At 37.3% G+C, this 17022-nt stretch overlaps 2 protein-coding genes across 2 annotated transcripts; both read right to left on the bottom strand.

Annotated features, from left to right (window-relative positions):
• Positions 1-3839: 3839 nt before the first annotated feature.
• On the bottom strand, positions 3840-5024 carry LOC128724940 (testis-specific serine/threonine-protein kinase 3-like). The gene is made up of 2 exons (XM_053818665.1): positions 4932-5024; positions 3840-4853 (listed from the first exon to the last, which is right to left on the bottom strand). Exons 1-2 carry the CDS (start codon positions 5022-5024, stop codon positions 3840-3842), a joined length of 1107 nt encoding a protein of 368 aa, XP_053674640.1.
• Positions 5025-7209: 2185 nt separating this feature from the next.
• Positions 7210-11735, bottom strand: LOC128724951 (liprin-beta-1). Its single transcript, XM_053818676.1, has 5 exons — positions 11726-11735; positions 9864-10375; positions 9223-9756; positions 9054-9159; positions 7210-7338 (listed from the first exon to the last, which is right to left on the bottom strand). Exons 1-5 carry the CDS (start codon positions 11733-11735, stop codon positions 7331-7333), a joined length of 1170 nt encoding a protein of 389 aa, XP_053674651.1. The 3' UTR covers positions 7210-7330.
• Positions 11736-17022: the final 5287 nt, after the last annotated feature.

A 17022-nucleotide genomic window follows, 5' to 3' on the forward strand; every position in this document is an offset into this window, starting at 1 on the left:
CCTTGTCTCAGAGGCGTATGTGAGTACTGGAACTATGAGTGTTTTATATAGTTCCAGCTACAGCCGTCGCGACAGGTATTTTGAGTGGAGAAGTTTTCTCAGGCTGTAGTATGACCGGTTGGCTGCCAGCACCCTTGCGCGAGTTAACACTTCCACTTGGTGTAAGGGTTTTTGAGAGTTCGGATTCCTCGGACAGAGTAACGTTGTAGTTATGAGCCAAACTGAGAATGTCTTTATTTCTACATTTTTGTCTTTATATATGCTAAAATGTTTCTATATTACAATGTGTGGGAACGGGATGGATGGCTGAGGACATGTTGTTTTGTTGGTTGATTTATGGTGGTCTGAAGTTTTGACGGGTGCACATGTTTATTCGGGTTCCCGGGGAATTCTAGTACGGGTTGGCGGATGCATATGTTCATTCAGGTGCAAGGGTACAGGTGATTAGTTTTTATTGTGTCGCTGAACAGGTAAGCGGTTGCTTATTCGTCTCAGGCCTTTCCATTATTGTAGATATTGTAAAAAATAGAAGGTACGTGACGATGGATGATAACTCGCGTAAATCAACTTCTATGCTATTGTTGGGGTATTACGGTGACTTTTGACAATATAGGTAAAGTTTTGGACGATTTCAAAGATTCGCTCACCTATCTGTACATCACCCCTGCGTGGCCGCTGACGGTGCCTCCATCATTTTTGTTTTTGCCTCGTTAATCTCCAAACCGAGGTTCTCAGCCGCCTGCTCAATCCGTTTATAAGCTTCTGCTACATAGGAGAGTCGCAAACCAATGATGTCTATGTCATCAGCGTATGCCAGAAACTGGATTGACTTGTAGAAGATGGTCCCCGAGGTTTTCACTCCTGAGTCTCGGGTGGCCCTCTCTAGCGCCAGGTTGAAAAGGAGACAGGTAAGCCCATCGCCCTGGCGCAGACCCTTGATGGTAGCAAAGGGCCTTGAGAGTTTTCCATCCACCATCACCTGTGTCATGGTCATTTTAACAAGCCTGGTAAGCTTGGCCGGGATTCCAAAAGAGCTCATTGTGTCGTAAAGTTTTACCCTGGCTATGCTGTCGTATGCGGCTTTGACGTCTATGAAGCTGCTGCTGCTCCGCCATCTTCTCCAAGATCTGCCGCATGGTGAAGATCTGGTCAGCGGTTGATTTTCCTTTTCGGAATCCTCTCTGATAGTTTCCATCTATCTCTTCTACGAATGGGACTAGTCTCTCTTGCAAGATTAAGGAGAAGATCTTATAGGCGGTATTCAACACCGTAATACCCCTGTAGTTGCTGCACTGTAGCCTGTCTCCTTTCTTGTATATGGGATAGATGATACCAAGATTCCAATCACAAGGCATCGATTCGCTATCCCACACATCAGTAATGATTTGATGAATTTCGCGTTCAAGTGCTGCAGCTTCGTTTTTGATTAGTTCGGCTGATATTCCGTCGGTGCCGGGTGCTTTTTCGTTTTTCAACCGACGGATTGCTTTTCGGGTTTCGTCCATGCTAGGTGGCAGTAGCATGATATCATTCGCTAGTGGAGCCTCTAGCTTTTCGTTGAACTGATCATTTAGTAATTCATCAAAATACTGAGCCCATCGCGAGAGGACCTCTGGCTGGTAGCTGACCAGATTTCCATCCTTATTTCGACAACAGGTCACCTTAGGTATAAAGGTTTTTCGATGACCTGCTATCTCTTGGTAAAACTTTTTTCCTGGACCGTATCGCACTCTGATTCCTTGGAGCTCCTGCACTCGTTGTTCTTCCCACTGATGTTTCTTGGTGTGGTGTACTCTTTTTTCTTCTTGTCTGAGCCGTATGTAGTTCTCTGCGCATGCCCGCGTTCTATGCCGCTGCTGCATTGCTCGGTATGCGCGGTTCTTACGTTCCGTCACAAGTCTACATTCGTCGTCGAACCAGCCAGATTTGGTGTTGCCCCGACGTGGTGGCAGTGTGGATTTTGTACAGTTCACTATCTTGGTTTTTAGAGCGCTCCACCGTTCGCTCGTAGTGTCGTATGGAGTTGCTGGTAATAGAGACTCACCTAAAGCGGATTCAAATGCTTGTTGGACTTTAGCGTCCTTTAGGGAGTCCGTGTTGAGCCGGACCTGCATTTTTCCCTCATCCCCTTTGTCACGGGGACGGGCGATTCTGCAACGTATCACTAAGCCAACCAGATAGTGATCGGAATCGATGTTGGTTCCTCTATAGGTTCGGACGTTTAACAGGCTCGACTGTCTTCGGCGGCTTATCAGCACGTGGTCGATCTGGTTGGAGGTGGCTCCATCTGGGGACACCCAAGTAACTTTGTGGATGTCCCGACGCGCAAACTTGATACTTCCCACAACCAGATTACTTGCTGCTGCAAGTTGGACCAATCTATTACCATTGTCATTACTGTGCTTATGTAGACTGTGATCACCAATGTATTGGCGGCACATTGGCTCCCTACCGACTTTTGCATTGAAGTCCCCCAAGATGATTTTGAGGTCATGCTTAGGGCACTTATCAATGATTTTTGCGAGGCGGCCGTAGAAAAGGTCCTTCTCCTCTTCGTCTTTGTCTTCGGTAGGGGCGTGAACGTTTGAGGCTAATGTTGAAGAATTTGCCTCGCATGCGTAGGGTGCATAGCTTATCGTTTATAGCCTTGAAGTCGATGACCTCGGATTTCAGTGGCGGATCTACGGCGAAACCCGTTCCGAGCATATGGTGACGGTCGTGGCAGCTGTAGTACATATGATACCGTTTTTCACCACGACTGCTTAACACACCATTCCCTAGCCATCGTATTTCTTGTAGTGCTACAAGGTCCATGTTCAGTGTGGCTAGAGCGTCATCTAGTTGTTTCAAGGCTCCGGCTCTGTGCAGAGTGCGTACATTCCATGAGCCCATTATCATTGTCCGGGGGCGTTGCAGGGGTCGGTTGCCTTTGAGTCCAGCTCGCAGAATGTCCTGATTGCTTTCCGTAGTCTAAATTTTACTCGAGACAGTGTGACTGGCCCCGCGCTCGAGTCCCCAGCACCTCTGGAGGGCCTCGGGACAGTTTAGTTTAGTGTCTGGCTGTCCCCCCGACGTTCAGACAGCCCGGTTACCCGCACTGCCCACCCCGCTCCTGTTTAGCCATGCGCCCAAGGGGTTGGAACCAGCCCGTTTACTCAAGCTTAGATATACGATGATACATGTTACCGCTCTGCACGTCGAGGACGTGACGGAATAGAAGTTGGAAAGCCTGTGTAGCCTTCTAGAGGCGTCGGATCCTAACCCATTTGACAGAGGCTCTTCGGTTGGAACAGTGAAATTTCGAAACTCTATATATTAGATGATCAAATTTGAGTTGATTTGAACGACATTTGTGTACCTGACATTTGTATTCCGAGCAGGATTCACCATTGCCCCCTTTAGCTCTGAACCAGGATGCTTATTTTTCACTACATATTGTATAGCGTGAGGAAGAGCATCCTTGCATACTTAAGCCAAATTAGAAGACATTTGTATTTTGCTATTTTTTTACATTACTGCAACAAGAGAGAATATATCAGAGCCCCTCGAATACTACCTTTTCTACCATTCGGGAGTTTTATTTAAAAAGTAAAAAAAAGGCAGTGGAAAGTCGGTAATCATTTTTAATAGGAGGGAATTTTTGGAAATCACTTTAAATGGGAAATGGGAATTTTTTATGGGAGGAATGAGTTTGCCCTCATTTTGGTGCAAAAAGTAAATAGAACCATATGCGTCAAATTTCGGCTGTGTCGGTCGTTATGTGTATTTTGAAGCAAATATAATATGCTTTTTAAACAGGAGGTCGTGTGGGTGTTGATATCTTAAATATATTGTATTTATTAAAATTCAGGACTATGAACAGTTGTATTTGTATATGCAGGTTCACCTATAAGCGAAGTTCGAGTAGAGCCTAATGAGTCGTAATGATTTTTACCATCCATCATCGAATCTTTGATAACTATCACCGATTGATCTGTATGTTCTGTCCGTCTTAATTCTGTTTTTATGCGTTCGAAATCTGCAAATGAAGGATTGAAAACTTTTGCTTTTGCGAGTGCTGAAAATTCTTCTGCATTCAGCGATCGCAAACGACGATCTTGAATTAGCCAATCACACACCAAGACTTCCTCAATAGTCCATCGAATTAAAGGGTTCGGTTCGAGTAGGCTTCGCACAAGTGTTTTCACATCCGGCGACAGGATATCATTCACACGTGAACGAAACTTCCACGCACGTGCCATTTGTTGATCATACACCTGACGAGTTTTCCCTTTGAACGGCACTGATTTGTTGAGTTGCATGTACAAAACTACACCCAGTGCCCAGACATCTGACGCCTTTGGATTGTATGGTTTCCCTTTTAGCAATTCTGGCGCAGAATAATCAAATGAGCCGCAAAAAGTCGTACTCAGTTGAACCTGTTGATTATTTTCGTGAATATATCGAGCAAACCCGAAATCGCTAAGCTTCACGTTGAAATTTGCTGACAGCAAAATATTCTCACATTTTAAATCCCGATGTGCGATACCCGATTCATGAAGATACTGTACAGCCAATGCAAGTTGCCGAAACCAGATTCTAGATTGCGGTTCTCCTAGTGGGCCGTGATCAATCACGAAAGACAGCATGTCGCCCATTTCGGCGTAGCGCATGAAGATGCATATTTTACTGCGGCATTTCATGATTGCGTGTACGCGAATGATGTAAGGGTGGCGCACATGTAGGAGCACCGTTAACTCTCGAGGAAGAAAACGTTTGCGAAATTTTTCACTGCATTTTTTTGTATCAATCAATTTACAAGCCAACGTTTCGGTTAAGTTCGGCGCTCGGTTGTGATATTCTGTTAAATGCACCTGTTGGCAACAATACAATCTTTAGACAAAGTAACCATCATAACTAACATGCAATTATTCTAAATCTAAACAACATACCTTTGAAAACGCACCTTCACTTATTCTTTTAATCCATTGGTATCCCAATGCTTCGATTGGTGCTGGTATTGGTTGCTCTCTTTTAGTAGGCATTCTTTTTCGCACATAGAAATATAATTGTCCAAAATGTTATCCACGAATGTAAAATTCTACCACAAATTTTGGTGCAGTCCACTTGAACCAAGGTGCCAAATTAAAGAGTAAATGAGTTATTGGGAAGAAACTCAAACCATCCAAGATAGCTGTGCAACAGATCCAATAACTTAGTCAAAGTAAACCAACCAACAAACTTTTCTGCCTGCGGGTGCGATAACGATACCCAAAACTCACTTCAATTGTCGATCCGAAAGTTTGCAATTTGTGTTGACGACTGTATGAAGCATTGTGTTAACAAGAATGGAACAGTTCAGCTCAACATCTAAGGTTTGAGTGAAAAATCAATAGACCATTAACCAGAGAGACCATTAATAGATCAATAGACCATTAATAGAGTAAACCATTAATAATCTGGGTAGGCCGCGAAGGTGATCCCGAATCATGCGTTAGTGCCACACGTTTACGCTTCAAGTTTTTTTGCCTAAAATGTAAAGTTTTGAAACAAGTGTGTTATTTACGAAAAAAAATAAACAAAATTACGAAACAAATAAAAAAAACTACGAAAACGAGAAAAGGGAACATTTAAACTCAAACCCGTAGAATCGTATGCAAGCAAACGCTATTACTAGGAGAATTAGAATGTGCACAAAGAAGCTTCATGTATAGAATAATGTTTGTTATTTTTTTTACTTTTAAGTCACACACTAACTATTCATCAAATCTTTATCGAATGGTTACTCATATCACAAAGCATTTTTTGTTGATTGACAATAAATCATTTTATTAACAATTTACGATGTAACATTAGACAATTCGCAATCGAGCTGATTTAAATGACAAAATCTATTATTGCTAGGTGGTTTGGGTCATTGTATGTTAACAGTAAAGATGTACTAACTCTATGATGCATTATAGTATGCATAAATTCAAGGTTTTTTTTTCTAATAAATTGTACCTGTTTGCAATGTAGACCTTGTTCCCATTTTTTTCAATTCAGAATTTAAACTGATAGCCAGCCTTTCGTCATTTTATTTCACTGCTTCTGTCTTCAATGATCCGTAAATGATATAACAAACTAAGCCATGAATAAACATTTTACAACTTTCAAACAATCCGTGCGTAACTGGACCTGTGTGTTTTTTAAATTCATTTGGAAAATATATTTCAACACTTTCGGTGAATACTTATTTCAAATGCAATTGAATTGTATTTGCTCGTATGCTACAATTGTTACTCACTTAAATTCTACCATCTGATGGTTTAAGTAAGGGAAGTTTATTTCAATACAATCAATTAAATTTTAAAATTCAAGTTTAGGAAACTTGTGTTACAAAGGAAAATTCTATTATTAAGTAAAATTGAAACATACAATGAACTATTTTTGTTTAAGCCGTCATCCTAGTTATTCAAAATATTATCATCCTAATTCATGTAAACTTGTTTACATCGTGCGCGTACTTTTTGATGTTAAATTTGTCTCTATTTGATAAAATAAGCTCAATTACTTACATTAAAATTAACAACAACAAAAATTGCAAATTAGTTAATTATTTCACTAACTAATGATATGGTAATGTACTGTCAATTGAATGGAGTTATTTCCTCATTTGAAATTTATTACGGTAAAATTAAAATTGCTGAGCGGCGAATTAAAACGATATATTTTTTCGTACTCATGTGCGTCTTTGAATGAATTGAGTAAATCAATTTTAGTAGATGCAAAAGTAAGCAATAAGGTAAACTCAATAATTGTTGTTCTAAATTCTATTAATTTTTCCGATTCTTGGTTTATCAGAAGAATGATTATTGTCTTTGGCATTCAACTTCCGTGTACCCAATGTATTTTGTTAAGTATACTCCGGTTGAACTCTCCACCATGATGACGATTGAAATAATGATGATACACATTTACATCAAAATGTTTCAATATCATAAAATTTAGAAACCTCGTCATAACCCTGTTTTCAATGTTTATTTCTTAGATAATTTTTATCTTTTTACAAATATGATTCATTCATATAAGGCGTATTATGATTATTGTTGTTGTATTTTCAATTAATATGTTGGTCAGAGCAACTATTTTCACCGATTTGGTCCATTAGAATTTTGAAAATTCCATATTATTTTGTTCAAACGAACCACTACTTATTCAGCAAACATAGTTGTATAATGGGTACGTGAAGTGTACTATAGTGGTGTACTAACGGCTTATCGTAAATAATTACTTTTATTTCCTTCCTTCCTTCCTTTTTGACTATATTCTCATTACATGGTTTATTATTATTTTTCCTCGTTTTAAATTATTAATGGCCTGGAAGTAAAAGACACCAGACTTTAAAAATTGTTGCAAATTGTAACAATGATCATGAAATGTATCTGAAAGAATCAATTTACACCAAACGGAAGGGATTCATTCTTCATCACCAATCGGTATACTAAACGGTGGTGCTATAATAGTTATTTCGGATTTGATCAAACATAATAATCCAATACATTGTTATTCTTGAGTTGAGCTAATGAAAGAGATGCCGAGCTAATAGATTGATTGAATGATTCAGAGCTGCCGATATTACTAGGTGAAGATTTATGAGCAACTGAAGTGCTGCATGAAACAGATGCCAACGAAGCTGGAGGTAGTTGCCCAGTTAAAGATGAACAGCTACCCGCTGTGGATTTATTTGTTGCAGATTGAATCATGTTGTTGGAACCAGCAATCGCAAGAGTTTCAGTTATATTGCATTTATAAAAATTAGTTACAGAATTTGCAGAATTGGATGCTTCGCTGATATTTTGTTGTTTTAGCAGGTTTGACGTTGAGTTAAAGGAAAACATAAGCATCGGATGTGCAGAAATAGATGCTGTTAAGCATGAGCTTTTTTTAGCTAACTTCGCGAGAATGGAGCAATTGTTAAATGAAGCAGATGAGTTAATATGCATCGCTTTATTAATGCTCAGAGGCACTGTAGAGGTGGAATTAAATGAAGCAGATCGCTGAACTATGACATTTGATTCAATTGCAACATTTTCCAATGTACTTTTATTTGGGTGTGAAGAGTTAATTTCAAATTTTTTGTTTCCGGCGATGGTTGCTGAATACGAATGCTGCGTTTTAGACGAATAATTCGATACCAGTGATGATGTTGAAGAACAGTTTGAACGATTGGTTGAAACCATGTTATAAACATCTTTCACTGGGGAGCAATTGTTGTCTTTGTTGGTGCTTTTGACGTTCTTGCCTGAAGTACTAGTGTTTTTTATCAATAAGTTACAAAATGTTGGAGAGGAAGCATTAGAAGATACAGAACATGACCTATGCCTTTGCTAGGAGTTAGAGGTGGTGGAACTACGTAATGATATTGGTGAATCGCCTCCTCCATTGTTTACACTAGTGTTCCTAGTCAACAATGTATTCAACGTCTGTGAGCCACCACTATTCTGCGGTTGAATCGGATGTGAAACATGCTCCGACTCGACTCCGTATGAAACTGTGTTGTTGTTGCTGCTGGTTGTGTCTGGACAGACACATGGTGCTATCGGAGGATCCTTCGTCATCTATGCATTTGCGTAAAGCGATATGAAATATATGTGTTGAAGCAATAAAAGAAAATTTTTAATTTTTTATATATACATATAAAAAACAAAAAAAAAATATATATATATATATATATATATACATATATATATATACATATATGTATATATATATATATATATATATATATATATGTATGAAATATATATATATATATATATATATATATATATATATATATATATATATATATAATATTGCATACTGACTATGACCAAAAAAAACAGAAATATGGTAAAGTAAAACAATGGCAGAAAGCAGATGTTCTAGCATATTTGCAAATGTAGCTATATTGTTAGTTAGTTAGTAAGTTAAGAAGAAACTTACGGCCATGGTGATATTATTAGTATTAGCAGAGGAAACTTTCGATGTAGCACAATTTTCGCTTCTATTAACAATAGTTGATGCGTAAGTGAATGGTAAATGATCCTGACCTGAAACTCTCATTGGGCAAACATAATCAGTCCGTTCATCTCCTTCCAATGAGTTTCCTTTGGTGCTTTTTTTTCTTTTCAAAGAAAATTGAGATTTTTTTGGTGTCTGAAAAGGAAAATCGGTTTTAAATAGCTCAATAGGATAGCATATATTTTGTAAGTATTATACCTTTATCTTAGCCGTAATTGTTAATGGTTGAAATCCAAGTGTGTTTTCAGCTTCTCGTTTGACTTGTATTATTTCACGACCTAACAGATCTTTAAAATGGGTTGCCAAATGGCGACGTAGCAACGTTTTACTCGTCGGTATTTTAAGGAGATCAGCAAAAAGCTCCGCAGTGAATTTGACTTCAAAAATCATGAATGCCCCATGTACACCAAACCCGTTTAAATTGGGCGAGTATTCAGCTAAATCCACCACACGCAGCCATTCACAGACACGTTGAGTGGTCCATAATCTCACATCGTTTTTGATAATGGAATCCAATGGCAATGTACGACGAATAAGACATTCGGGACGCCATTTTTCTTGACGCATTAGCTGAATGCTGCATCGAATGCTTGATACATGTAAACAGGAGGATATTTGTAGATGAGCTAAATCATCGATCGTCAGTTTATGAAGCATTCTTCCATCCATTCGAGCTGCAGTGAAAGAGTTTTTGTATTGAGGTATTCCAACATCATCTAACCATCGCAGAACCTACAATTAAATACGCAATGATAATTGTGTAAAAATGTTATAAAAAATATATGTTATGAAGTACAACTAGATGAATATGATCGTATTTATAATTATATATAACCTACCCATGTAGTATCTAACATTCCAGCACATTTCAATAACTCGTCGTCCGTTTTTCCTGAAACATCCGCAACAGCTAGAATTATCTTCTTTCGATGTAATGCATGACGTAAACTTAATTCTTTCTCAAAATCCACTGGAGATGCTCTTATAAGATCAGGTGCTGGCTCTGTACTCTTTTTAAGCCATTCCCTTAATTGTTCTTCATATATATCGAGTCCAAGATGATCAAACCAGAGACAGATTTCATCTAAATCCCAGTCGTTAAATGGTTTGTCAGGATTTCGATACGGAACTGTACTTCTCCAACCAAGACGGGCACTAGCGGTTGCTCGAACTCCACCACGTTTAAACTCTCCTTCATTGTTTGTCATATCATCCAATGTGCCACTATTGCTACGTTTGATTTTGCCGAAGATGGTTTTCAATTTGTTGCTCATCGAAGGTGACGGAGACGGTTGTGGTGTGTAGCTACGGGCCGTTGTAAGATCATGGTTCCGCTCTTCTTGTGCTTCAGCTATAATTAACGAAATTATATGTATGATTATCAATTAGAAATCAATCAACCATCATGTTGATACAAACAATACTATACAGTTGTATACAATGTATACAATGAAGACAATATTAATGATTGGTTAATATAAGTAGAAAATATAACAACATAAAAAGCGTTTTTTTGCAACGCAAGGTATTTTTCTCAACGTTACAATATTAATGGATATGTTATCAAAACAAATAATATATCGTAACGAAACATAAATTCTTTTCATAGAATGCTTAATAAAGAGTTATTTTTGCATGAACCGTATATCCTACTCGAATCACAATCGATTAACAAATAGACATTATTTTGACAAAATAAAAAAATCAAACATCCATAAATAAAAAGGATATCGAAATGAATTAAAAAAAAAACACATTTGAACGTTCTTAAGACCTCAAAAAAATTTATAATTTAAAATTTCTAAGCTAAATGATTTTTGAATTCAATTCTCTTAAAATAATGAAGTCATACCGCAACTACATAAAATATTAAAACGTGACAGCTTCTTTTTGCCTTAAATGGGTCAACAAGCGGTGAAAGGTTAGTGTCTGCCTTGGTAACAGACTTGAAATTTTCAAGCAGTTTGATAATCTGTCGTGCGAACGAAAAAGATGCAGAGACTTGAACACGATTTCATCGTATGTTTGTATGACAAAAGGATACAAAATAATTTATATAAAAATGTGTATATATATATATATATATATATATATATATATATATATACATATATATATACATATATATATATATATATATATATATATATATATATATATATATATATATATATATATATATATATATATATATATATATATACCGTTTTTGAGCCCAAGTAAACATTTGTCAGCTTCATATGCAGCACGGTTCAACAATTATTATTATCTTTAACCGAAATAATCAAACCTTTAAAAAAATTATCTTTAACCGAATGACTTGGGCTAGTAGGGCCAACAAGGCCAATTATAAAACGAGGTGCCTTCTTTTTGGCTTGGAGTCGCTTGAGCACAGACGAAAGATGGCCAAATGTATGTTTGTTTTTAAATTATTGAACGGCAACATCGATGCTTAATCCATCTTAAGTAAGATTAATCTCACGTCTCCTAGCAGGTCGTTGAGACCCAGACAGTTGCTGGCGGTTGACTTCCGGCGTATAGAGTACGGCACCATTGACCCTATGGTTCAAATGGCTAGGGACTTTAACGAGATGTGTCATGTGATCGACTTTAACTATTCGACGTTCAGTGTTAAAATGCGTCTACGTGCCCTTTACGGCTTGTGATTTAAGTGCTTATCTATTTATTTGCGTCTGTTTACTTTGCGTCATGTCTGTCATGCGTTATCTTGTTAAGCCTTGTTTGATTGTTCTGTTTTGTAGGCCACTCGAGCCAGAAGATTTAATAAATAAATAAATAAATAAATAAATAAATAAATAAATAAATAAATAAATAAATAAATAAATAAATAAATAAATAAATAAATAAATAAATAAATAAATAAATAAATAAATAAATAAATAAGCATTTGACGTCCAAGTAAAATGTTGGTGTCTAACTTCTTCTTCTTCTTCTTCTTCTTCTTTACTAAGGTTTTAACACGGTATGATACAGAAGTCCAGCTACCTGCACCCTCCTGTATTAATCCGTGATCTGACTCCACTCAACCTTAGTAGTAAATAGGACCGGCAACTAATGGCCATATGTCCATTTGCTTAGCAATTTGCTTGTTTGTTTTCTCGAATAATCTTATATTCTGAATTAGATTGATGTTGACATCTTCATTATTATATTCCGACGGATATACAACCTGGTGTGCGTTACTCAAGGATTGTTCTGTCTGTCTCTAATTTTTATGGGCGTGTTTATATCTTAAAATTTAATTTTGTTGTCTCTTATGAAACTTATTAGAGCTTTCATTTTCTTGGTGTCCCTTGTTTTCCACGCATTTTCAAAGGTTTGCTCGTCTATGCCCATGGCATTTCTTCTTTCCAATCTTAATTTATCACAGTAGAATATCTTATGTCTTGCTGTGTCTGGGGAGTTACATGTATCGCAGGTTCCAGAGTCAATACGTTTAATTTTATGTAGCCAGTAGTTACTATAATCGTGACCTGATATTAATCTGTTTAACATTTTAATGTCTTTTGCTGTCAAGTTTAATTTTGCATGCCACATTTTCCTAGTAAGATGCGGTTGGAATTTTTGGAATGTTCTTCCTTTGGTTAGGCACATGTTGTTATACCACTTGTCGGCTTCTATTTGGGCTTTGTTTATAAATTCGGTTATGGCATCTACTAGTCTAATTTTATTCTTAATCCTAGTATCACAGTTTGTACCTTCTTTGGCGAGTTGGTCAGCAATTTCATTGCCCTCTATCCCCACATGGCTCGGGATCCATTGTATTTTAGCTTGGGTTGTATCACAGTGGTATAGTATGTCTCCTATGATTTCATCTGTCACATCTTCCGTAGATGAGTTTTTTAGTATGGTGCAGGCTACTTTACTGCCTGTGAACACTGTTGGATGGCTCATACCTTCCTTTTTACAAATTCCAGTGCTTCCTTTATGGCATATAGCTCGGTGGTGCATATAGAAGTTGGTATGCTTAATTTGCAGACTAGATTTAGCGGTTTTTCATTATCTTTCCTAATGTGTCTGCCTATATCGCATCGATTTAGGTTCTTGATGCCATCAGTGAATATTCTAATATCTTTGGGGTAGGAGTCTATAATTTCTAGAGTAAGTAGTTTTGCAGTTGCTGGGTTCATCTGTTTTTTTTTTTCTATTGACACCTGGAATGTCGGTTGTGATTCTTGATTCAATGTTGGAGTTAAGGTAAGTTTTGTGATCAAAGTTGGCGATAGCTATATATATTTCTTTGTACTCCAAGTAAATATTTTCTTGCGCTGTGTGTTTGTTTCCTGTTCTTTGGTTTAATAGCTTGACTAATCTGCTTTGAGTAAGCTACAGATTTAGCCAGTTGTTTAACTACCAGGAATTTGGATCTGATCGGTAGAGGGTTTTCAGCAGCAATCGCATATAGTGAGTTGATGGGAGTACTTTTAGTACATCCTGTGAATCTTCTCAAGGATTGGTTTAATGTAGTAGCTAGAGCGTTTTGTCTCATTTTATTCGAGTTTAGACAGAGGCCAATGCCATATTCGATGCTTCCTCTTACAATCGTTCGGTGAGCCTGAACTGCCTTTTCAGGGTTTATGTTATTGATTATCCCGCATACGGTTTTCATAATTTCTAGTCTACTAATAGCCTTGAGTCTTAAGTTTTTGGCATGCAGATTAAATTTTAGTTTGCTGTCTATAGTTATTCCTATGAATCTATGGTTGCGGACTTGCTCTAGGAGCGTATTTCCTAAAGATATGTTTATCTTGTCCTTGTCATTGGGGAAGCTCATAACTTACGATTTTTCTACATTAATGCTTAGATTTAAGGAGTTCAGAGTGTTTTTAAGCCAGGTGGCCGTATTTTGTAATTTTTGTTCAACCTCCTTTGTCGACTTTCCTGCTTCTATGATTGTGAAGTCGTCTGCATATTGTAGAATTCTAGTCTTAATGTCATTTATGGCGTGGCAACAGGCAGTGTATAAGTTGAAGAGAGTTGGTGAAAGTACGTCACCTTGTGGTAATCCATTATTTACTCTTCTCTTGTTCAACTTATTATCGCAGTGCAACTCTAATGTTCTATTGGATAAAAAGCTACCTATCCATCCGATATCTTTCTCCGATATCATGGATTGGCGCATGATCTCTAAAAGTTGTATTGTTGCTACACTGTTGTATGCATTTTTAACGTCGGTAAAAATTATACCAGTGCGGAGAGAGTCCCGCCTGTTTGCTGATACCATGTTAGATATCAACTCTATCATCGTCAGCGTTGATCTGTGTTTTCGGAAGCCAAAGCTAATATCCGGTATGCTATTGTATTTGTCCAGCTGGTAGTTAGTATTTTTGAGAATTGCCGAATTAGTGATTTTAGTTATTGTCGGAAGAAGGGCAATTGGTCTGAAGTTTTCGGTTTTTTTTGGGTCTCTGCCCATTTTATGTATGGCTACTATCTTGATTGTTTTTAATATAGCCGCAACTTTGCCAACTTTATACATTTTATTGACTTCCTTAATGATGGATAGAGTGTTATTTTTGCTTAGCAGACTTAGTGTCCTGTAGGATATGTTGTCAGATCCCGGAGATGTATTCTTTTTTTTCTCGAGGATATTTTACCAAGACTCATAATTAAGTATTTCTTTTTCAGATTCGTAGTTATTTGTTATTCTTTGGTCTCGACGATGTGTCTTTGGGAAGTTGACTTTTAAAAATTCCTTGGCTTTTTGACTGCTGTTGTTTATTATGTTATTTTTTGGAGAGATATTATTTTTCCCGTGACACTTTCTAATAATGTGCCAGAGCTGAGCAGTGGATGCACTTGAATCTATTGATTCTAGCCAAAATTTAAAATTCTTTCTTTTCTCTTACTTCTTTAAATATCTGAATTTTGCTAGGTTCCTTTTAAAATTGATGAGGTTTTCTAACGTTTGGTGGTTATTAAAAATTTTTCTCGCTTGATTCTTGTTTTCCCATGCCTGCTGAAGCTCTGTTGTCCATCAACTCTTGGGAACATGGGCCGAGGTATATTTGTAATTATGTATTATTTCTTGGATCTTTTTTGAGATAGAGTCAATGCTTTTTTTACATTCTACCTTGGTGATTTCTTTTTCAATGCGAGCCTTATTATAGGCCACTCTCATATCCGGGCTTGTTGGGGAATTCAACTTGATTTTAATTATACGGTGCCCACTGCCTCCAATGTGTTGGTCGGTAACCTCTCTACCAATGTCCAATGTTTTGTGGCTAGGGATGATGGTTAGATCTATCACCGTATTTTTTTTTTACTTTGGTCTCAATTAATATATGTGACTTCTTTATTATGTAGTATGGTGAAGTTAGAATTATTGATGAGGTTCATTAACACTTTCCCTTTGGTGTCTGAATATGGGTTTCCCCATGCTTCGTGATGGGCATTGAAATCTCCGGTTATAATTGTGTTTTTATTTCGATTCGCTATTTTTACTATTTTTTCCATAGCTTTTTCAAATCTTTTTTTTGGGGTGGTCGGTTTTACATACACTGACATTATTGTAATTTTTGGGTTAGTCAGTTTAACTCCGGTAGCTTGTATGAATTTGTTACTCTTGATTATATTTATATCTTCATACCTGTATTTGTTTTTTATTATGATACAGATACCCCTGTAGCCATCTTCTCTGTGTTGGAGTATTAGGTTATAAACTTTAAGCTTGGGCAGTGTATTGCTGTTTGGGTTTGTCCAAGTTTCTTGTAAACAAATGGCATCCAAATGTTCCTTAGCGGCTTCTTTTTTTAGCTCATTTATATTGTTTTTTATCCCTTGTATGTTATTTTGAACTAAGTTAAACATGATGATCGAAAAATTAGGGATGCTTGCATGTTTAAAGCTGAAATCTATTTTTCATTCGGTATTGGTTTAGGTATGTGTGGTTATGGTGGAGTGGGTGTTGTGAGAGGGTTTGATAAATTGTTGGCCGTTGGCGATACTGGGAGATCGTCGAACGGAATAATTTCTTCGTTTGTAAATTGTGGAATTTCTGTTTCGGATAATATGAGCTTATCCGTAGGGTTTGTTAGTAAACTAGTCTGTCCATTTTCTGTTGGTTTAGTATTTTCCTTAGGAGTTATTTTTTGAATTCTTTGTGTCGTGTTTATTTGATCTGATCTTGGTTGTTCTTGACGGTGTGCACTGGGGGTGTCTGATGTAGTGTGTTTTGGGTTTTCTGGAAGTGGTAGAATGATTTTAGTGTTCACTGTCTCTGCGTATGATTTGTTTATGTAACTTCTTGGTACTGTAGGAGCCTGGGCTCTTCTTATTTCCCTCGCTTCTCTTATTGTAATTCTGTTCGTAGTTTGGATTTTTTTTTGATTTTCACCTCATCCAGGTAGACGGGATAGTTTCTATCTAGAGTATTGTGACCTTCCCCACATTCTAGACATTTTGGTTCCGATTGGCAGTTATCATGGAAGGGGCTTGAGCAATTTGCACATTTTTATAGCTCTTACAGAATTTTTTTGTGTGTCCCAATCTGAGGCAGTTCATGCATCTCATGGGTTTCGGAACATACAATTCAACTTTTAGATCGTAGTAGTAGCCAAAGTTTACACTATGAGGGGTGTTAGTGGTGTCAAATGTAAGGATGGCTGTGCGGGTATCTACCCAATTTCCATCCTTGTCCTTCCTTTTCATAATATCCACATTTTTGACTTTTTGATCGGCTAGACCTGTGATTATCTCTTCTTTAGTGGTGAATGGGATGGCATCAGACCGGATCACAACTTTCGATGTGTTTAGCGTCTCGTGTTTATATACTTTAGTATCAATTCCATTGGTGGTCTTTAAATCAATTTTGGTCAGTCTATCGGCTTGCTTTTTGTAGCGTACCAGTACTAGCAATTTTCCGTTTTTTAGTAAGGTTACTTTTTTCGGTTGTTCATTTATAGCGACCTCAATAACCTTTTGGACTAAAAAGGGGTTAGCTGTCCTTAATGGCCTTTCGGGAGTAGTTCCTTCATC

The sequence above is a fragment of the Anopheles nili genome, chromosome 2 (assembly GCF_943737925.1).
Source record: "Anopheles nili chromosome 2, idAnoNiliSN_F5_01, whole genome shotgun sequence".
NCBI classification, from domain to species: domain Eukaryota; kingdom Metazoa; phylum Arthropoda; class Insecta; order Diptera; family Culicidae; genus Anopheles; species Anopheles nili.